General features: G+C 43.0%; 1 protein-coding gene and 1 long non-coding RNA gene across 4 annotated transcripts in view; one reads left to right on the top strand and one right to left on the bottom strand.

Moving 5' to 3' along the window:
* Nucleotides 1–2,051: 2,051 nt before the first annotated feature.
* Nucleotides 2,052–11,413, bottom strand: LOC311617663. Of its 3 annotated transcripts, XR_014794148.1 has the most exons (5): nucleotides 10,924–11,413; nucleotides 7,242–7,404; nucleotides 5,696–5,798; nucleotides 4,855–4,934; nucleotides 2,077–2,216 (listed from the first exon to the last, which is right to left on the bottom strand). It is a non-coding gene; the product is annotated as an uncharacterized lncRNA (long non-coding RNA). The 3 variants fall into 3 exon arrangements; XR_014794147.1 differs by lacking the exon at nucleotides 4,855–4,934 and having other exon boundaries at nucleotides 2,052–2,216; XR_014794149.1 differs by lacking the exon at nucleotides 2,077–2,216 and having other exon boundaries at nucleotides 4,034–4,880.
* Nucleotides 11,414–16,519: 5,106 nt separating this feature from the next.
* MCF2L2 (MCF.2 cell line derived transforming sequence-like 2) overlaps nucleotides 16,520–23,082 on the top strand; it is a 175,471-nt gene continuing 168,908 nt past the window's right edge. Inside the window, exon 1 of the mRNA XM_084874189.1 lies at nucleotides 16,520–17,316. Coding sequence (XP_084730315.1) covers nucleotides 17,190–17,316 — 127 coding nt within the window. The 5' untranslated portion in view covers nucleotides 16,520–17,189. The remainder of the gene's footprint in view (nucleotides 17,317–23,082) is intronic.

The following is a 23,082-nucleotide window of genomic DNA, read 5'->3' as shown; positions in this document are numbered from 1 at the left end:
CAACTGCCCGGGAATGAATACAGAGGGCCAAGTCTAGAAAAGCAAATGTTTGACCTTTAGGAGCCTACTTTACATTTCAGCTTCTTTGTTTCAAAATCTGTATAATCAAGCTCGTTAATGGAAAATTTTAATAATTTTTAACATAATGTCTTTAAAATATCACAGTACTGTATAATCCCCATGCAACCAGTATCCTTGACAGACTCAGGGCTTGTCTTTGTGTGTTTGTTCATTCAGCATTTCTGCCTTTAGTTTTCCACACCAGTGAGCCGAAATCCACCCCCACGTGTAACTGGTGAGGAAAAGTAAACACTTCGTTTATGTCCGTGGGGATCTGGTTGCTGAGAGCACATAGCAGATCCCAGGTGGCCAAAGGTGAGAGATGGTAATGTGACCCATTTCCCCTGCGCCCACATCCATGCTAAGTTGGAATTTAAAGTCTCTGGACTAACACTGAATCAATAACTTATTCTTTGTGGAGACATAACCCCAAAATGGCTCTAATCACAGCTTAAGCTAACATTTCATAGCTAAAGTCATAGTCACAAAACACCCAAGGTAGTTACCGAGTAGAATTTTGTCTTTTCTAGAAGTCATACTATTGAAACTCCCTCAAATTTGAATAAACGATATAACACTAAGAGCATCCATAATTTCCCATACTTAAAAAAAAATGAGATCCAAATTCAACTTCAGGTTGTCCCCTTCCTACGGAGGCAGATAGGATAAGCCAGTGGTCGGCAAATTGCAGCTTGCAAGCCACATTCGGCTTTCTGGCTCCTTGAATGTGGCTCTTCCACAAAATACCACGTGGGGGCGTGCACATACAGTGCGATTGAAACTTCGTGGCCCATGTGAAGGAGTCAGTTTTTGGCTCTCAAAAGAAATTCCAATCGTCGTACTGTTGATATTTGGCTCTATTGACTAATAAGTTTGCCAACCACTGGGATACTTATTATTAACCAACACAGCAACCAATCATGCTTTTCAGCACCAGGACAGTGGATTTGCTGAAACAATCTACCAAGTCGAAACACAGGCTTTCCAGTGAATTCTGAATGATTTTTGATTTCTTTGAACATGCCCATTTGGCCCTGGACTGGTTTTAGCAGGGGCACATTTATTCAATGATAGGCAATAGATCTCTAAAACAAGCTAGGAAAAGAAATTTATAGAATGTGGGAACTGATGTAGATAGCATAAAGAATTTACAGGTAATTTTCTCTTTCCTTTGTCAACTTTGGGAAAGACCCAAGAATTATCCTACCATGGGACTTGAAAGATTAAAAGTAAAAGGTACAAAATAGTAAAATGGACTCTTCCTGTAACTCATATTTAACATGAGACCACAATTCCTATGAAACTAATCAGTCTAGAATAAGAGAACTAAAATTTGAATGTATTTCCATACAGAAAATATAGGGATATTCAGAAGGGCAGGTTTCATTATAATACTTTATTTCCCCAAGAAGGAGGAGCCTGCAGTCAGAATGGAATAATTAGATGACCTAGTTATTTCTTTTCCCCTGGTAGTCCTAGTCCTACTCCTCTAGTCTTCCCTTTGGATTACATCACCCACTTCTATGAACATTGGGGTTTGTTTTTGTTATGGCAATGCTCAGAAGGGAAGATGGTCCTTTTACGGTTGGAGAGAATTTTGGATCCCTCTACTGGTTGTTTCTTCAAATTGCAAGTCTGCACTCAATGGTTCAGAATTTTTTTTTAAAGTGAAAATCTGCATTGGATATAGTAAGTGTAAGTGTTTTTCAGTGTTTTAAACCTGTTTCCATTTAAACTTCCGAGTGTCTTTTTAAAAAATATGTATTTTTATTGATTTCAGAGAGGGAGGGAGAGATAGAAAAATGAATGATGAGAGAGAATCATTGGCTAGCTGCCTCCTGCATGTCCTCTACTGGGGATTAAGTCCTCAACCAGGGCATGTGCCCTGATCGGAATTGAATCTGGGACCCTTCAGTTCACAGATACTCTATCCACTGAACCAAACCATCGTGCATAATGCGATATTCTGATGATATATCATAGACTTGTGTACTTGAAATCTACATAATTTTATTAACCAATGTCACTCCAATAAATTTAATTTAAAAAATTTCCTCTACTACAATGTGGTGGAAAGTCTGAGTGTCGTGAAGAATGTTCATCTTCAATACTCATGGCCACAGCTTTCCTCCCAAATGTTCCTCCTCCTGCCAACTCTGAAGAGAAGAAAAGTTATTCATGTGAATATTACTTACCAAATCCTACATGAACTACTAACAATATGAGCTACTTGTTAACCATCAGTGGCTATTTACTTGCCAAGATTATACAGAGTACTTGTAATTGGAGCACTAGATGCTCATCACAATATCTAGGGAAAAATAGAAGTCTTCTTTTGTAGTTAGCACCAAAGAATTCATCTGGCTGCAAGAGCAGATTCTATCAGACATCCTGAGTGTTATTATTTATAAAACAGAAGACAGTATTGTGTTTGGGGCAGTGAAATTAAATCCCATACCAAAGTGGGCCAAGGGCAGGTGTCAGCCTGGGAAGATGTCAACAGCAGGGACAAAACAAAAAGAACAGTCATGTAACCCTTTGTACATATTTGGAACTATAATAAACTGCAAATATAAATTCTGGATTGTTAACTATCATTTAGGACAGTGTTTCCCAAACTTCTGACATATGTGTACCCCTTCTATAATTTTCGTAACGCTGAGTACCCCTCGTACTCATGAGAACGTAGAATTAGGCGCAGCTAAGCACGGTGCAGTGCATATCCCCACCAAACGCCGGTGCAACGCGTACCCTCACCAAACTCTTCCGTACCCCTGGGGGTACGCGTACCACACTTTGGGAAACACTGATTTAGGATATGCTGTCCAATGCAATAATCACTAGCCACATATGGCTATTTAAGTTTACATGAATTAAAATTAAAAAATTAAAAAGTAAATAAAATGCAGGTCCTCAGTTGAATTAACCACATTTCAATAGCCACATGCAGCCCATCATAGCTGTGCTGGACACACAGAGAACATTTCCATCACTGCAGAAAGTGCTATTGGACAGACTTGATACAGCACTTAAAACTTTTCCAGTATATGTGGGGGTTTTTTGGGGGAGGGGAACGCCAACATTTTTCTGTGGTAACCCATATTTATCAGTGTTTTCTGATCACCTCATATACTATAACACAAATGATTAAAATATGTTTACCATCACAGCTCTCCACTCTGATACACATAATTCAACCAATTAAAATGTGTTGGCTGGATCAAATAACCAGGACAAGAGAAAAACAAATACGGAAACACTAACTGTTTATCCAAACATATTGTTTCACTTATGAATGCATGCCCCAAATCAGGCCAACGCCATTTCTGAGCCCCACCTGTCACCTATTCTCATCAACTATTACTATATTTTTTTAAACAAAGTTAGTTTTATATTAGTAGCAAGATATAAATAAATTTATGTAATGACTCTGACCTGTGCCAGAGTCAATAAAATCGCTACCAGAAATGCTGAGAAAACCACGAAAGCACCAGAGTTGAACAACATGACTAAATAAGAATAATGATGATGATAATAATATGTAAAAAGACTTGTGCAAGTTAAGACAACCAGATCTAATAACATTATTGATTTAAAAAAAAATCAACTGTATAAATTCCACAATCTAGACTTTTTATTTCACATTTGCTTTTTCTCTGTGTTCTGATCAAAAATGAATCTTCTAAAAGTACTATTTTAAATACATCTTATCACATTACTAGGTGATATGATTCTTTTCTTGATTCTTTATCTGATTTTCGAGGGTGTATGCCCAATGAAATCACACTTAAAAAGCAATACATGATGGCAATTCACCGGAATAAAAACAAATAATTCAATGAAGATGGCAAATACTTAACTAAGAATATAGTTTTCACAAGTAGTGGGCAGATCATAGTTTATAATCATAGATACTAGTTGTACATAAAAATCATGAGCCTGAGACGTGATAGCATATATACACATTCTGATTAAAAATCAACCGCTGAGCACTCTCCTGGGCCACGGAAGAGTCATGAACTGCACAGCCAGCATAAAGCTCGCTGTGGAGTTCCGTCTTTATCCTCCCTACATAGCTTGCGCTGACAAAGGTGACTTAAAATTTTCCCCTCAAAACTAACTGTTGGGAGATATTATAATTAAATAAGGAACTGAACTCCCAATAAGTTATAGTAATCAAAATGTGGTTTGTCCCTTATCTCAATTCCTTTTTGAAAATGTCTCTTTCTGTTACCACCTGCAAAGTATTAACAGATTTTAATGCTCAAGAGTCGTTGGTTAAACAAACAAGAATGGTGAAGACCTGGGAGGGGCGGTTGGGTAGAGAAGGGGTCAATGGGGAAAAACAAACAAACAAACAGACAGACAGACAAACAGGACATCTGTAATACTTTCAACAATAACGATAAATTTAAAAAATAAAAGAGTCCTTAGTCCATTCAGCATTTAAGCTGGGAAACATGTATGAGACCAAACATCCTAGTGGCCACAGCACCAGGCCACAGGGCTTGGAAGGAAACAGTTTTATTCTGAGCAGAGTGCAAAGACAATGCAACACTTCGCAGCTACATTGTAACTAGATCCTGCTTCTATTTATTAAGGAAATAATTAGATATTAATAGTGTCTTAATCAGCAATATTGGGGAATAGTCCTCTTATCACATCAGAAACTGAAATTCCTGACACATATTTTTCTCAGAAGCCAGTCTCGCCCTAGCCAATTTGGCTCAGTGGATAGAGCACTGGCCCGAGGATTGAAGGGTCCTGGGTTCGATTTCAGTCAAGGGCTTTTACCTGGTTTGCAAGCTTGATCCTGGGCCCTGGTGGGGGAGAGGGTGGCAATCAACTGATGTCCATTCTCCCTTCCATTCTCTCTAAAATCAATGAAAAAATATCCTCTGGTGAGGATTAACAAAACAAAACAAAACAAAAAAAGTTGCCCGTGTTCTAAAAGAGAACAGCCTATGTACTTGCTGGTCTCCCATAACTCACAAAGAACATACAATTTCCTTCCCTACAGTATTTTAGAGGAAAATCTGAGTTCATCTCAAAGTCACAATAAAAAGCCATTTGATTTCTCTCATCCCTCCCATTGGAAGAGACCAGTTAGAAATTCATTCTGTTAATTTCGCCTAAATACAGATATTATTGTGTCTAATCTAAGAATAAAATACCCTGGACTTAAAAAGTTAATCTTAGTTTTTCTACTATCTGGTACCATTATTTTCCTTCTTATGTTTACTCTGCTAGTTTTATTACAAATACTATACATACAAACGATACTAGGTTCTGCTATTTTAGCAAAGAGCTTAAATAAGGAGGTTTAAAAAAAAAAGTCCTGGCTAGGCCGGCTGGTGTTGCTCAGTGGGTGAGCACTGACCTGTGAACCAGGAGGTCATGGTCTGATTCCCAGTCAGGGCACATGCCAGGGTTGTGGCTTGCTCTCCAATGGGGGGTGTGCAGGAGGCAACCGATCAATTATTCTCTTTCATCACTGATGTTCTATCTCTCCCTCTCATTCTCCCTTCCTCTCTGAAATCAATACAAATATATTTTTAAAATCCTGGCTATAATTCTTAAATATATTAATTAGAATAACATTACCCTCTTTCAAAATTATTATAAAATGTTGAACCTTTTAAGGGTCAATTCTTCCTTCTTCAGCAGAATTTGAAATGGATCTCATGAACTGATGACTTGCAACAGATCGACTGGCATCAGGTAGAAAGCAGCACAATCTTAAAAAGAGACAATAATTAATTATGTTGACACATTAATTAAGCAGGTATAATAGTTTTCATAAATAATAGTTGGAGAAAAAAATGTTTGAGACCAAGCGTCCCTGTCTTACTACGGAAATGAGTCAGACAGAGATTGTAGGAAACACTTACTCTCAGCAGGGGAAGGGACAATATAGCACCTCACAGCTATATTGTAACAATTAACCCAACCTGCCAGCTACAGAAAAACCATGTCATACCTCAATACTTGTAATGAATTTCTGGTAAATCTCATGGATTTGATCTTTCCTCTCTTGGCTCAATGTATTTATTTGCTTCATCCAAAAACAAGCATCTTGATCCATTTTGAAAAATTAAAAAATAAGTCTTACCTAAGTGTGGGTTGTGCATAGAGCCTTCCTTCCAAAGATTATGGTATGGAACAGGCAGGGAAGAGGAATGTTACAGTGGAGAAACCTCACAAATAATACCTAAACCAGGTGATTAAGGTCAATACCAAATCAAACCCTTGATGTAATGAGAAAATGGCATTTTAACTCTGTGGTCTTCCTCTCCAAAATCCCTAACCCAAGTCTATCCTTAAGAAAAACATCAGGCCCTAACCGGTTTGGCTCAGTCAATAGAGTGTTGGCCTGCGGACTGAAGGGTCCCAGGTTCAATTCCAGTCGGCACATCTCCAGTAGGGTGTGTGCAGGAGGCAGCTGAATCGATGTTTCTCTCTCATTGATATTTCTAACTCTTTATCCCTCTCCTTCCCCCTCCTCTCTGTAAAAAACCAATAAAATATATTTAAAGAAAAATAGCAAATTTCAAATGTAGGGCATTCTAAAATTATCAGACCAATACTCCTCAAAACTGTCAAGGTAATCAACCCAGCTGAGATCCTGGAACAGAAAGACATTAGGTAAAAATCAAGGAAATCTGAATAAACTCTGGACTTTGGTTCAAGATAATGTGCCAATGTTGGTTTATTAATTTTAACAAATGTACCCTACTAATACAAGATGTTAATATGCATAATTGGGTGCAGGGTATATGGAAACTTTCTGTACTGTTGTCTCAATGTGTCTGCAACTCTAACACCATTCTGAAAAAAATAAAGTCTATTAAAGAAAAGTCTTGCCAGATGGCGAGGCTCAGTGGTTGAGCACTGACCTATGAACAAAAAGTCAGTTTGATTCCCGGTCAGGGCATACCCGGGCTTCGGGATCAATTTCCAGTGTAGGGCATGCAGGAGGCATCCAATCAATGATTCTCTCTCTCTTTCCCCCTCTTCCTTCCTCTCTGAAATCAATAATAATATATTAAAAAAGTCTTAGTATCACCTCTAGATATTCATGCATGGCAATTGGCTTAAACAATTAGGCTAATTATTTTTCTTTACCATATCCCACATATTATGGTTTAAAAATGCCCTAGGAAAAACATGGTAATACTTACAAAGATATCCTCTAAAGTCTCCTGTTCTCCCTGGAGTACCAATAACCAGTATGTGCTGGGATAGTCTGCATTTTTGCATTTCATTTTTGAACACCAATTCCACATAGCAGACATGACAAGTTTTCCCCAGACAGTATTCAAGAGCCAGAGTTACCTTTTGGACCTAAAAGTACAAAGCTTTAAGTTATTATGTTGCAGAAATAAAGGCTCCATCAAATGATTTCCGAAGCACATGGCTAACTGCCGAACTGTTCATATTTAGTTTAAAATTCTGGTCTGCAAACAGCTTTTATACAGCACAACACAGAATCACTTCCAAATTTACAACTAATCAAACTGCTGCATGATAGAATCCTTTTAAGTGTCTCATTTTAAATTAGACTTTTGTGCCTTTTCAAACTTGGGATCGTGTTTCTTAACGATAAAGCATCAAAATGAACATTTCCTATATTATTCTTCTATGTGTAAAACATCTAAATAGTAAACAAGCTCTGTTTACAGCTCCAAGGCAAGATGTTCTATATACACTGAGTGGCCAGAGTATTATGATCCCTGAACGCATAATACTCTGACCACTCAGTGAACTTACGTATAAGGGAAAGCGTACAAATCTTGATATGTCAAGGGACCAGGAGATAGTGGCCCCCAGTCTCTGGCTAGTAAATCCTCTGCTTCTTTCTAACTACCCACAATGCAGTTCTTATACATGGAAAAACCTTATTTTAAAATCCCAACTCTGTGGTCAGTCTACACTGAGTGGCCAGATTATTATGCGTTCAGAGATCATAATAACCTGGCCACTCAGTGTATATTCACTTTAAAAATAAGTACCTTTTCAATAGGAAACTGGGACTATACAGCCTTGATCTAAACAAAGCCTACAACTTTGTTGGGGCCCAGGGCAGGCCACCCCAAAATATTCCACCTGGCATATTGATTAGTTTGAATTAAAGTTACTTGACAAGCAGCTGGTGCAAGAAGGGCCCGTTGACCCTGGCTTGTTGCCTTGAATGCAGGAAATACAGCTCTGCAGTTAGAGGGGCACTCCTTGCTGCAGGGAAGCTGAGGGAGACACCATCACTAGAGGTAAGGAATCCTGGGCCGAAAAGCTTATATAAACAAACCATGTTACTACTTCACTAACTACCCAAGCCCAAACTCTCTAACGTGCACCCCAGCCTAAGAGTATTTATCTTGTCACTTCTTAAAAAATATAGTCTAAAAAAAGTAAAAAAAGCTGGCTGGTTCATTTTTCAGAGCAACTTTACAGTGCAGAATCCTCACAAATATTATCAGCCAGGTGATCAAGGTCAATACCAACAGTCAAACCCTGGTTGTAATGAGATCCCTGTGATGGGGAGAGGGAAAGCAGTCAGAGCATAGACTTTGATGGAAGTTGGATGGGCAGATTTCCTGGCAGGAAGCTGAGCTCAGGTATTCTATTTTTCTCAATAACATTGAGATCATTTGTTGAGAATGGCATGTAGGAAATATCAGGGTTTTGAAAAGAGTGAAGAGGATTTGATACAGCAGTTGCATAAAATGGAAGAATGAAAGCCCAGGTGAAGTTGACTACCATGAACTATTTTTTTTTTTTTTTTTTTTTTTTTACCAAATCTTCCTAGTGTACAGTTTCTCCAGCTCTTCTAGGAGGTTTGTTGTAGGCACAAGGAAGACATATAGTTGGATTCATATGGTTGAAGTTTTCTCTGGTGGATAATATCTAATAATCACCGATAGCATTTATAAATCTTGGGGGTGAGGGAACAGGTTTTTGTTAGTTATGATATTACAAATAAACCAAGGGCTAGATATGTTAAGGGGTTTGTTTATGATCACTTGGGTAATAAAGAGTGGCTGCAAAAATTAGAACTTGAATCTTCAAAATTACATATTTCTTTCTAGGTGGTGAAAATGTTTTATAGTTTTTTGGAGAGACAAAAAAAAGAGAAAAGTTCCCAAGAGGAATTGCAGGGAATAGTTTAGAAGTAAACTACATTAACACTGTACACACTGAAGATATAAAACAATATACAAAAACATAAAAATTCTAAAAGCTTGGCCTCTAGTTTTTAAAATATACTCAGTATACCTCATTGAAAACAGCCACTGATTCTACACCCATTTTCTGACTTCATCCATAACCCTGTTGTCATTTTTGATGCTGGTAATGTTTCTTCCTACTTACATAAAACACAATAAAAATGAAACTATATAAAATTATATATTAGGAGCAATGAAAGATACAGATATATAAATATTTTTTATATTATCCCAGCTTATAGATAAAATTGTTATATTATAGACTAAAGTATCTGCTTTAATTATTATTAGACAGAATGCTTCTTTTCACTGAAGTTCAAGATATCCGTAATATCCTTAATTGCTTGGCTTTTTTCAACTTAAATTTAAAAATGTAATGATTACCTAATGATTTATGTCAAAGACTCACACTTATTAAAAGTCCAATTACAATGGCTAATAACAGGTAAAATGAATTTAATGTCCCAGACAATGGACAAGGATTTAATACAACAATCCCATAAAGTGGAAATTGTCATCCTTATTGTAAAGAAGGGGTAACTAAGGCCCAGTGAGATTATATAATTTGCCTACTGCCTTCAAAGTGCTGGAGCGGGGCTTTGAACCCAGGTGTGTCCCAATCCACAATCAGGGCTTCAGCTTCTATACACTATGCTACTTTAGCCCTACCTTTACAGTGATGTATGGATCTCTTGCAACACATATGAATATAACCTTCCCCACTGGCATCAAAGCCAAAGGCTATGTCATTGTGATTTAATATATAAATATATACATTTTCAAAATCATACGGTAAATAACTATTCTTTGGCTGTTTAATACAGTTACTTCTTCCCCCAAAATATGAAGTAAATGCCACAGCGGGGAACTTGAATATAAAACAACTCTACGGCCCTTCTGAACGGTAAAGTAGCTTTTGTTAACTAGATTCATTCCGACAATGAGGAAGAATTCCCAGGAGTCTTTCTTTGAACTGCACCCTGATGAAGGACAGCAGAACTGAAATGGCCTTTGAAGGCTCAGGTTTCACCAGAGCATGGATGAGCACCACAGTCCCCACACAGGGAAGGCACCTCTGCAAATGGTTAGGATGCGTCCAAGTGTCATTCTTGCCGGGGGTTGCCAGGTACAAAAAGAGGACGCCCGGTTAAATTCCCGACAAAGAACACTATTTTATATTTTAATTTCATTTTATACCGGGGACATATTTATGCTAAAAGATTATTCGCTGTCCATCTGAAATGTAACTTTAAAGAGCATCCTGTATTTTTATTGCTAAAGTTGGCAATCAACCCATGGCGCGATGCGCATAAAAGATGGCAGGCCCAGCGCCATTCCCCCCACCTCGTAAAAGGAGAAACTGAGGCCAAGGGCAGGCTGGAGGGTGGCCGGTGGGGAGGGGAAGAAAGGGAAGGGCTGGCTGTAGGAGGGCTCCCTCCCGCAGGTGGATTGGAAGCAGACCTCCCTGACTTGCAGATTCTTTCCTCTCCTCCTCCTCCCCTCCCACCCTCGGGTACCCGCGCATCTCTCATCGCTAAAGGGGGGCCAAAGAGCACAGGCAGAAACCTTACCACCCTGCCCTTCACCCCCCCCCCCCCCACACACACACACCCGTTACCTCGGCCGCAGCGGCAGCAACGGCAGCGGCGGGCTCGGGACACGCTGCCGCCGGGTCCGCTCAGTCGCCACCAGGAGCACGGACATCACAGAGGCGGCCGCCATACCCCTGGATCCCAGCCGCCGGTAGATGTGCAGCTCAGATGTCCGCCCAAGTCCGTCCCTCCATCCCGCACAGGAGCCTCTTGTCCAACTCTGGCCACCGTCCAGGTCTGCGCCGAGAAACAGGCCAATCCGAGCGAGGCATCCAAGAGGGCGCGTCGCCGCTCGAACCAATCAGAGGGCCGCGCAGGTTCCGTGGCGCTCGGCCAATCGGGCGGCGCGCCCGTCGTGTGCGGTCCCCGCCTCCTCAGCTGGGCTCCTGCTCAGGGGGTCTCTGCTCCTCTTCAGCTTCCTCTGCACGCTGGGTGCTGGTCCCTCTGTCCTGCGGTCTGTGGGTTCTTGCTCTCTCTTGGGCTCCACGGCGAGGAGCCCTCATCACCTTTCATCTTTAGTCCTCTAAGCACAGAGGGTAGCTGTCGTAGAATATGAGTGTGGGATTAGAATACAAATTTTTGTTTTCAAGAATGTGAAAAACATTTTTAAAAATTCTCTCTTTGATCATCTCAAAAACAAAATCACAGAATTTTGAGACAGTTAAAAAAAATAATGCTATTTAAAAACAAAACAAAACCCTGGGATATAATTGGTATATAATATTGTGTAAATTTAAGGTGTACATATATAATGGATTTATTTGATTTGTGGGTATCAGTAAGATTATCACTATAGCCATAAAGATTATCACTAACACCTTTATCGTGTCACAGATTTATTATTATTTTTTTTTGTGGTAAGAATATTTAAGATCTAATCTCGTAGCAACTCTGAAGTATATAATACAGTGTTGTTGACTATAATCACTATGCAGTACATTAGATCTCCAGAACTTATTCAATTTCTAGTTGCAAGTTTATGGACTTTATTTTTTTTAACCTTTTTTGTAGAAAGTATGACATATTAGACTTAATTTTTAAATAGAAGTTTTAGGTTCACAGCACAATTGTTCATCAGTTTATGTTGAGTGAGATCATGTGATATTTATCTTTCTCCTACTGACTTATTTTGCTTAGCATAATGCTCTCCAGTTCCATCCATGTTTTTGCAAATGGTAAAAGTTCTTTATTTTTTTATAGAGGTGTAGTATTCCATTGTGTAGATGTACCAGTTTTTAAAAAAATATATTTTATTGATTTTTTTACAGAGAGGAAGAGAGAGGGTTAGATAATTAGAAACATCGATGAGAGAGAAACATGGATCAGCTGCCTCCTGCACACCTACTGGGGATGTGCCGGCAACCAAGGTACATGACCTTGACCATATCAAACCTGGGACCTTTCAGTCCGCAGACCAACGCTGTATCCATTGAGTTAAACCGGTTAGGGCCAGGAACCATAGCTTTTTAACCCACTCATCTGCTGATGGGCACTTAGATTGTTTCCAAATCTTAGCTATTGTAAATTGTGCTGCTATGAACATTGGGGTGCATATATCCTTTCTGATTGGTGTTTCTGGTTTCTTGGGATATAGTGCAGGAAGTGGGATTTCTGGGTCAAATGAGAGTAACATTTTTAACTTTTTGAGGAAACTCCATACTGTTCTTCACAGTGGCTGCACCAGTCTGCATTCCCACCAGCAGTGTATGAGGGTTCCTTTTTCTCCACATCCTCGCCAGCACTTGCCATTTGATTTGTTGATGATAACTATTCTAACAGATGTGAGATGATATCTCATTGTTTTGATTCAGGTGACTTTTTCACTTATTGGGCTAACCTATCCAGTTATTTGTGTAGTAGGTGGCACATGGTGTAACCCTCTCCGACAAGGATCACTGTCTCATCCTGCATATTAGAACAGTTGGGCTCACAACTCAGGGTTATCCTACCAGTATTTACCTCATTTATTCTCTTTGGTAGTTGAAATTACAGACAATGGCACCTCATCTCTAAAACTTCAGTATATATCTCTAAGAGAATAAGGACATTTTCTTACATAACTACTATACCATACTTTCCAAATACAAATCTCCCCAATTTGGACCAGTTTTGGGGGGGGGGGGGAAGAAAAGGAAGAAATAGAATAGTAAGTATTTCAGGGTTTCAGATGTAATAAGGAAAAAACTGTTCCATACAACTTTGTTTTAATTATATATATGTATACTGTGTCATGATATAAAAGTTGTATCACACTGTGGTGTGCAGTCTAAGAAATTTGAAGAGCCCTGCTGTAGGCCAGTGGTGCCCTAACTGTGGTCCTAGGACCAGTAGCATCAGTATTCCTGGGACTTATTAGACATGCAGATTCTCAGGTCTCATCCTGCACGACTGAATCAGAATCTCTGGAAATGGGATTAGGAACCTGGATTTTTTAAAAATCACCTGGACAGTGATTCTGCTAGTTGAGAACCACTGACCTAGACTAAGCTAGGTGGCCCCAGTGGTGCCTCAGGCATCCCTCATCCTCATATATGACACCCAAGGAGGGGAGGGTCCTTTGTCTTTTTCTTCATTGTCAGAGGCAGTGCTGATAGTCCACTAACAGGGAGGTGGAGTCTACCTTGGCAGTGTTTGGAGGATGGTTTCTCTTTGCAAACTCAGATGAACCCTTATCTGAAAGAAGAGAATGGTCTAGATTCAGAAGATGCAGTTTGTACCAGCAGCATCTGTAAAATGAGACTAAATCTCTTATAGGGTTATCATGAGGCTTATGATATTTGTGAAATACCTACCATTATTATAATAAACACAGAGCGGTCCCCTGTCATATAGCGGTGGTAGTTGCTGTACTAGACACTGCCTATCACAATTCTGGGCATATAATTGATGTTCAATAGATGTGGCTAATGGTTGGTAATTAATTAATTGGAGAGGGAGGTGGGCTATTCTGGCTTGTTCCTTAACTTTGCCTTATTTTAGAGAAGGGATATAGATCACAAGTAGGAAGGAGAAAAGGAAGCGAGGAAGGCAGGAGGGCAGGGAAGGAGGAGAGACCAGGGCATGTCCACATTTATAAGAGCAATTGAGATAACGACCATCTCTTGGAGGAACGAGTTATGAGCTATTGAAAGCTCTGAGCTCATTTCTTTTTACAGGACCTCAGAACTGGAGAAGGGAACTTTTAGATCATAGATGACACCCCCCCACACTCACAAACACCATGACCGAGGTGAAGCAGCAGATCAGGCCCTGTGTTAGAGATGTGGGACAGACTGGTTTCTTTCTTTTTTAAAATATATTTTTTATTGATTTCAGAGAGGAAGGGAAAGGGAGAGATAGATAGAAACATCAATGATGAGAAAATCATTGGTCAACTGCTTCCTGCATGCTGGGGATTGAGACTGCAACCGGGGCCTGTGCCCTGTCCAGGAGTCGAACCGTGACCTCCTGGTTCATAGGTCCATGCTCAACCATTGGGCCACACCAGCCAGGCCAGAATTGGTTTCTGAGGATAGGCACTGCCTACTACATCTTGCCATAAATTCAGCCAATTAATTTCCATGGGAACCTTTGAAGATTTGTGAAGGTACAGGTGTGGAAAAGGACAGCAGCGCAGAGTGTGATTTATTCTGTCTCTTTTTGCTTTCATTCCCATTCATAAGCTTCTCCTGCCTCTCTTTCCTCTCTCAATTCCTTCTCTCCCTTCTTTTCATGATTCTCACCCTAAGGGCATTACCTAAACCAGGAAGCTGAGGATCTACAAAGTCCAGAATGTTTCACATCATCAGTCTCCTAGAAAATGTGCTGGTTTCTAATGATCTAAACTCACAATTGGCTTTGACTGGGCACCAGGGTTCTGATTACCATCAATAGGAAACATCTCCTTTATTTCCCCCCAAAAACTTGTGACCCTTGAATAGGGTCAGAAACCACCATGGAAACACAATCCAGAGCTGTTTTACACCTTTGGGTCTTTAACCCCTTTCTGAGTTTCTTGGAAGAGGCTGCTGTTTAAACATGGTTGTTCTACTTGTGCAGGCTGAGTACAAACCTGCTAGAAGGGAGACGGGCAGAACCTCTGCACACATCTCATGTTACAGGTGGACTAACATCACCTCTTAGCCACAGCCCACAGTTGTTGCAGAAAGCATTTAAAAATGCCCTGGGATGAGTGGCTACTACTAGAAAGAAACTGGATCTGTGGGGTGGGTGGCACGGAGCAGCGGGTCCTGTGGCCATCTCCACCCTCTGCCCCTCCGCCCTCCTGGGCCGCACGCTGCCCCCGTGAGCAGACCAAGCATCCCCACCTCGACCCTCAGGAGGTGGCGTCGGTGACCAGAAGGCTCAGGACCGAAACTCCATGGTGTTTGGAGTAGGGATTTATTTATTTAACTAGAGGCCAGGTGCATGAAATTCATTCACTGGTGGCGGTTGTCCCTCAGTCCAACCTGCACCCTCGCCAATCTGGGACCCCTCAGAGGATGTCTGACTACTGGTTCAGGCCTGATCCCTAAAGTGGCAGTTGGACATCCTCTCACAATCCAGGACTGCTGGCTCCCAACCCTTGCCTACCTGCCTGCTCCTAACTGCTTCTGCCTGCCAGCTTGATCACCCCCTAACCACTCCCCTGCCAGCCTGATAGATGCCTAACTGCTCCCCTGCTGGCCATCTTGTGACCACATGGGGGCAGCCATCTAGTCTGAGGGCATGATGGTCAATTTGCATACTATCTCTTTATTATATAGAATTATTACATAGGATACTAGAGTCCCAGTGCATGAAATTAGTGCACAGATAGGGTCCCTAGGCCTGGCAGCAATCAGGGCATATCTGGGCCTTCCTTCCCCTGGCTGCCGGCTGGGGCCTTCCTTCATTCTGCCCCTCATAGTAAGTGGTGGAACTCCTGGTTGGTCAAACTCTGGAGGGGGCACTTTGCATGTTAGCCTTTTATTATATAGGACGTATATTGTTTAGTATGAAGTGGAGGGGTGAGTTTTCTGGCATTTTCAGAACACATGGGTGGCCCGGGTACTCTGGCAACCGGATATTCATGGTCCCCAGTTGGGGTATTGAGGGACCACCATCTAACCAGATTGGGTTGCATAGGCTCACCTCCCCCCACACCCCCACTCCTGCGGACTCTGCTCACTGGGATTGTTTTTTCCTTCCTGCGGGGCAGCCTCTGGAGCCGCCTAAGGAAGCCCCAGGACAGAGTCCCCACCCGACAGCTGCTCCTCCGAGAAGCGATGGGAGAGGATGGGAAAGATGGGGGAGGAGGGCCGCCTGGGTGCGGTGCCAGGCCTGTGCGGGACGGAGCGCTGGCGCCTGGCAGCGGGCAGATGGAGCAGCAGCGCACTCACAGCCGCACGGAGGGAAAGGCCCGCGCGGTGGAGACGGGTCCCCACCCGAGCGCCCAGCCCTGTCTGGGCTCCAAGCACAGGGGTGTCCCGTGGGCGCTGTGACTGCGTGAGAGAACCGCTAACTGAGACGGGAGAACACACGCCAACCGCTCCCACCCCTCCGCAGCAGCCCGAGCCGGCTGCAGGCCATCCCCGCCCCCCTTCCCGGCTCCTGGGGGCCGGCCCGCCCTCCCAGGCAGCGCCTCCTCACCTCGCTTCCCCGCAGATAGCGGAGGACGGAGGGGCGGGCCGGGAGGGCGCGGGCTGGCCCCGAAGCTGGGGCAGGGCCAGCGCCTAAGCTGCCGCCGCCTTTCCCCGCGCGAGACCGGGCTGCGCCCCGGCGCCCGCGCCCTCCCCGCGCGCCGCCCCGCGCCCTCCCCGCGCCTCCCCGCGCCCTCCCCGCGCCTCCCCGCGCCCTCCCCGCGCCTCCCCGCGCCCTCCGCGCCGCCCGCGGGGGAAGGTGGGCGCCGAGGCGGGCAGGGCCAGGCGCGCTGCCGGGCTGGGGTGGGCGGCGCGGGGCGGCGGGTCCCGGGGCCACCTCCGTTCCCGCCCCCCCAGGCTCCGCGCTGCCCCCGAGAGCGCACCGCGCATCCCCACCTCCGCCCTCCGGAGAGGGCGCCGGCGACCCGACGGCCCAGGCCCGCAAGCCCAGCGCCCGCCCGGCTCCTGGGGCCCAGAGGCCCGTGGCGCAGTTGCAGGGAGATCGGAGCGACTTGCTCTTCTCAGCTCCGGAGCTGCCATTCCCGCTCTCCGAGCCAGACAGACAGACGTCACGCCGGGGAAGCTCCCGACTTCACCTTAAAAATAATCCCCTGGAGGGCGTGGCCCCGAGAGGTGGCCTGGCCGGCGGGGACTCTGGTTTGTGCCTGAAGAGAGCGAGGCGGAGGGGGAGCGCAGAGCATCCTCCAGAGGAGATGCCCTTTGGAAACCATCCGGAGCAGCAGAAGAAACAGGCATTTGGCGAAATGTTATTTGGGGTAAAAGAAGACATGGCTCCCCAGGAGCTCACCCGGCGGCTGGCCACAGTGACCACTCACGTCGGTTAGTGAAGTTTTTCCCCCCCTTTCCCCCCCCCTTGCATTTTATGAATGAAGGGGAGGGGGGGAGTAGGCTGGGGTCTCCTCTCCCCCTGCCCTCACCAGGGGCGGCGCCCTCCCTGCGAAGGCCTTGGGGCCCCTGCCCTGCGCTTGGGCCTCGCTGCTGCGTGGGGCGGCCCGTGACAGGCGTCCCTGGAGGTTGTCCAGTCTGTTGGGTCTTAAACCCCGAGGTCTACTGAGCTGTTGAGCATCCATTACTGGCTTCTGGCCAGGGGCGGGGATGGGGACTAGTGTCGTAGTTTACCAGGTAAATGGGAACAGTGGGGAGGGATGCAGGTGTTTCCAGCAGAAACTGCCGCCAAACCACTGGAGGCTTGTCGTGAAATTTGGGTTCTTTCCCCACCCCTTCCCTAGACCCACCCAGGATGAGAGCCTTTGGATGGGTGTGACTAGAATATCCGATCATTTTCTCCCCGTGCTCACTTCACTGGGAGATCCTTCCTTCCATGAATGCTAATCAGTTTCCACTGTAGCGTCTGGGAAGTTTTTGCCTGTGTCCCGCCCATTTGTTAGAACTGCCTTCTTGGTGATTACCTGTGAAATCTTAATTGAATGAGTGAGTCATCATTGGTCTTTGAGGGCCCAGAGCGGTGTGTTCAAGTACAAGAATGATGTACATCTTGAATGATACATATGTGGGGATATACTTTGTGAAGATGGTTTATATGGAAAGGCCTAGTTTTGATGATTCTGTTTTCAAAAATGTGTCTGGTGCCAAATGTGGCCACTGAATTGTTTTTTGTTGTTGTTGTTGTTTTTTGTTTGTTTTTTCTTTAAGAGAAAAGGTCAGTAGAGTCCTCACAAGGAGGGCTGAATGTGAAATATTGCTGAGGCAGGATGAAATAAGGAGAAAAATACCTTCTAATAAAAGAGAATTTGACATTTGCAAGATATTGAATGCTGAAACGACTGTGCCAAATACCGTGCATGAAATTGTGGCGTAGAGAAAGATCAGTGGTTTGGGGGTATGACCTGTTGGATTTGAGTCCTTCCCTGGATAAGCCATTGAATGTCAGGCTGAAAAATGGGAGGTTTAATCATTCTTCCTTACTCACTCCAAGGCTATTTGTAAGATAATGTGGGTAAAAATACCATCTACACTGTGAATGTGTTATTGATCATATCTCTGAGCCCTGTGCCACTAACCGTCTTGGGCAGGTCAGTGGGCCTGGAGAGAGAGAGACCTGGATGATTTTGATAGACGGACTATGTATTACTGACAGGGGGCTTCCAGTCAGTGGGAAATCTTAGTCATCTAGCTGATTGGTGTGAGTAATCACCCTTTAGGTTTCAAATTTCAAGTCCAGTTCACTCTCTCAGGTTATTCTTTCATATTAGAAGTAATGATTTTGATCTTACTCTATTGTTGTTCTAAAATAACTTATGTGTTTGGCTATACCCAATTAAACTGTGAGGCAGAAAGGAATAGCCTTTGAGACATTTCTTATATAGTAATTGGAGATTAGGATTGGTGGCTCTTTCGGTGACAAACTCACTACTTTTAGGATGAGACTGGCATTGGTAATATGCAACCAGAAAAAAGAACAAACTGAGTAATTAAGCCCATGACTCATTATTCTACAATGAAATAATGACTGAAATGGCCAGGATCCTCAGCTGTTGGTGTTTTAGGCAGGATCTAATTAGAGTATTTGCTGCTTAGATAGGAAGGAGTCCAGTGGGGACAACTAGATATGCTGGAGTAAGGACTTCATCTATCCCCAAAGTGAATTAACTGCATCTGAGTGATTTTTTTTTCTATTGGGCTCTCTAGACACTGTGTCAAGAACTTATGGATTCTTCAGGTTCTATTAAAATTTTTGGAACACAAAAATTGATTGACAACTAAATTGCAAAGTGCAAAATAAAATTTAACTGCTTAATTTAAATATCTATGAAATTGATAGATATTTAGCCATCCTATCTAACAAAAGAGAAACATGCATATTGACCATACCTCTGCTACGCTCACAAGCCGCACCCACCAGCCAATCAGAAGCAAGTATGCAAATTAACTGAAGATGGTGGTTAATTTGCATATCCAGACAGCAGAGTGAAGACTGAAGACAGAATAGAAGGAAGGGAGAGAAGCTGGTGGGGCAGCAGAAATGCCCGCAGGAAGCCCTATTCTTGAAGGAATCTTCCTGCAACGGGCCTCTAGTAATAAAATAATATCTCATTGCATTAAAATTAAGTAAAAATTACTTTCCTTTAGGAAGGCTTATTAAAATGGGATGTATTCTTGTGATACAACATGCCTAGTATGCCATGAGCTTTCGTTGCTGTTGTTGGATAGTTGTTTTGGTGTTTTATTTGTTGTTGAGTAATAAACCATTCCCAAACAACCATGTAATTAAATCTCATGATTCTCTCAAGTGGTTGTAATCAGATGGCAACTGGGGCTGTATGGCTGTCACCTCGATATTCCCTCATGTGGCCTCTCTCTGCATGGTGGCATCTCATCTTTCAGGGTCTCCCGTGTGGCCCATTCTCCAGCAGGGTAGTCTGTACTTCTTTCCTAGAAGCCCAGGTCTCTAATAGGTACAACGCAGAAGCTGTTAGAACTTTTTTTGTTTGCTTGTTTGTTTGTTTACTTTTGTTAATCCTCACCTGTGGATATTTTCTCCATTGATTTGTTTAGAGAGAGTGGAAGAGAAGAGGAGAGGCACAGAGAGAGAAACATTAATGTGAGAGAGACAAATCAATTGGTTGTCTCCCACACGCATCTGACTGGGCCAGGGATCGAGCCTGCAGTGGAGCAAGATATATGCCCTTGACTGGAATCAAACCTGTGACCTTGCAGTCCAGGGTCTGACACTCTAAGCACTGAGTCAAACCTGCTAGAGCAAGGACTTTCTTGATAATGGGCTTGAAGGCTCCTTAAGTTGCTTCCTCCAAAGCCTACTGGTCAAAGCAGTCCCAGGCTTAGCCCAGATATAAGGGGAGGGGCCATTCCTCCCCTTCTTACTGGGAGGATGAACATGCCCACCCAAGAAGGGGTGGAATTATGGTTTTAAAAAAAATTTAATTTTTTTTCTATATTTATTTTCTATGGCCACTTTAACAAATACCACAGACCTAAAGGCTTAAAGCAGCACAAATTCATTTTCTGGCAGTTCTGTAGGTCAGGCATTAATACAGGCCTCAATGAGCTAAAATCAAGGTGTCAGCATGGTGGCATTCCTTTCTGGAGGTTCTTCTTCTTGCCTTTTCCAGCTTTTAGAAACTGTCTGAAGTCCAGGCTTTGGCCCTTTTCCTCCATCTTCAAAGGCAACAACATCTGATCTTTCTTGTGTTGTCATCAGATTCTCTCTTTTATTTTCCTCTTCTGCTTTTAAGGACCCTTGTGATTATATTGGGTCCTCCTTATTTTAAGGTCTTCTGATTAGCAGACTTAATTCCATCTGCAACCTTCATTCCCATTACCATGTAACCTGGCCTACACAGCTTCTTGCTATCAGGACACAGATATTTTTGGATAGGGAGGAGGAAGGCATTTTGTGTGTGTGTGTGTGTGTGTGTGTGTGTGTGTGTGTACCATAGTTGCCACCTTGGAAACTAGCTACCTCATTGCTTCACTGAGCATAGGTGATGACTGTGACTTATGCCTTTGAATTGTCCATACTTTTTTTTTTATTGTTTAAAGTATTACAAATAGTAGTATATATGTCTCCTTTTCCCCTCCCAATTGTGAATTGTCTATATTTGGATGGTAAAGGCAGAGAAATGGAATTTCAGTTTATTGGTGACCTGAGTCAGGTGTTGGATTTACTCAGATATAATGTGGTACTCTAAGGTCTGAGTAGTTGCCACTCTATTTATGATGTGAAATGCCATCTTTTGGTAAAGGGTACCAAACAAAAATTAACCCAAATGTTGTCATGATAATAACAGCTAACCATGATATAGAGAATGGTCATTTATTAAGTCAGGATTCCTTAGAATCCGTGTAAATAATATTGATCCTAGAGGTGATCATTTTATCCGCTGTGGAGTCTATCAATGATAATTCCTGCCTTTCCAGAATGAAGTAAGGCTGTACCCAGGCGTTGCCAGCAAACAGCTGTGTAGCCTTTAGCACCTTACTTTGCCTCTGAGTCTTGGTTCTCTTGTAAAGAAAAACTATCATTTAAAACTTAAGGATTTATTTCCTTGTCTTTAAAGTTGTAGACATAATAAATATGTAACACTTAGGAATAAGACTTTGTTAAGGAAGAAAGTTTTAGGATTCCTGCCTACTTGTACTTCCTTAGGGGGGAAAATCCTATAAAGTTACAATGGTAAGGTAACAAACAGCACCACCATGCACTTTTGTTTAGTTACCTGATCCCAAATCTTGTCCAGCCCAGGTTTTAGTTTGTGTGTCGGTTTTTTTGTTTGTTTGTTTTTACCCATTATCCGATCAGTTTGAATTCATTTTAACTCTTTTTGTACCCAAGAAAGCTATAATTAATTCAATTACTGAGGAGATAGAGATCCTCCTGCCTGCTTCTCCTTATTTACATAACTAGTTTAAGACTAACTACATTTACTGAGGGCCTCCATAGTCTTAACATGGCCAGATATCTGTGTCTTAACCTGGGGACAGGGTGTGAAGGAGTGGCCATGACCCCTGCCTGTGGCGATAGGCCCTGTGAGGGCCAGATCCAGGCCTTTTCCTCCAAGGCTGCTGCCCTAGTGCCCTCCGCTGCTCCTCAGGTATCCTGGGGGCTTGGAATAATGGATGGATGTCCTCCTAGAGCTGACAGTCTAGTAGGGGAGTTTGCTGTTAAACAAACACAAGAAAACTTTAGGCAGAGCCAGCATCTGTTCATCAGTTCCTAATCTCTCCCTCATTTCATTGGATCTTTGCTTTTCTGACTTCTGCATGTACTGCCTTGCTTTTGCATTGGGGTGACCCCGTTGTGAAATTTAACTCTTTCCCCAGTATCTCAAAACTTATGTGTATAGAAGATTGGGAGATGGGGTACAGGGCAGTCTTTTCCCCCTCCCTCCTTCCCTTTCTTTCTTTCTTTCTTTCTTTCTTTCTTTCTTTCTTTCTTTCTTTCTTTCTTTCTTTCAAGTGTTTTATTGATTTTAGAGAAAGAGGAAGGGGGAGAGAGGTGGGAACATTGATGGGAGAGAAACAATGATCAGCTGCCTCCTGCATGTTCCCCACTGGGGATTGAGCCCACAATCCGGGCATGTGCCCCAACCAGGAATCGAACCAGTGACCTCTGGTACATGGGTCGACACTCAAACACTGAGCCACACTAACTGGGAGGGAAATTTTTTGAAGATGGGAGCGGAGATGTTTATGGTCTAACACACAGATACTTTAAAATGAAGCTCGAGGCATCACTATTTTAAAATGTTCACTGACCACCCAGCTTCTGGGAGTTTCACAGGCTCTTCTCTTCACTATTTTATTGGCATCTTCCTTCCCCAATGGCTCCCTTCTCTTTCCTCTTTTTTTCCTCCCCTACATGTGAGGAAGATCCGGCACAGGCCTTAGACTGGAAAGGTGGGTCTCCTGGACCCACATCCCTCTGCTTTTCATTTCACTTTGTTTCCATTGCAGCAACCAATAGAACTTTTGTTTGCAAAGGAGGAAAAATCCCCCAGGACGTGAAATGGGACTTTAGACCTTGACATATGGTATAGAAACGGGAAGGAAAATTCCACTACTCAAATCTGGTTTGCCTTTAGGTGTGGCGTGAGCATTCTTTCC

The sequence above is a fragment of the Pipistrellus hanaki genome, assembly GCF_964339955.1.
Source record: "Pipistrellus hanaki genome assembly, chromosome: 2".
Classification (NCBI taxonomy): domain Eukaryota; kingdom Metazoa; phylum Chordata; class Mammalia; order Chiroptera; family Vespertilionidae; genus Pipistrellus; species Pipistrellus hanaki.
This window is presented reverse-complemented; position numbering and strand designations above follow the sequence as displayed.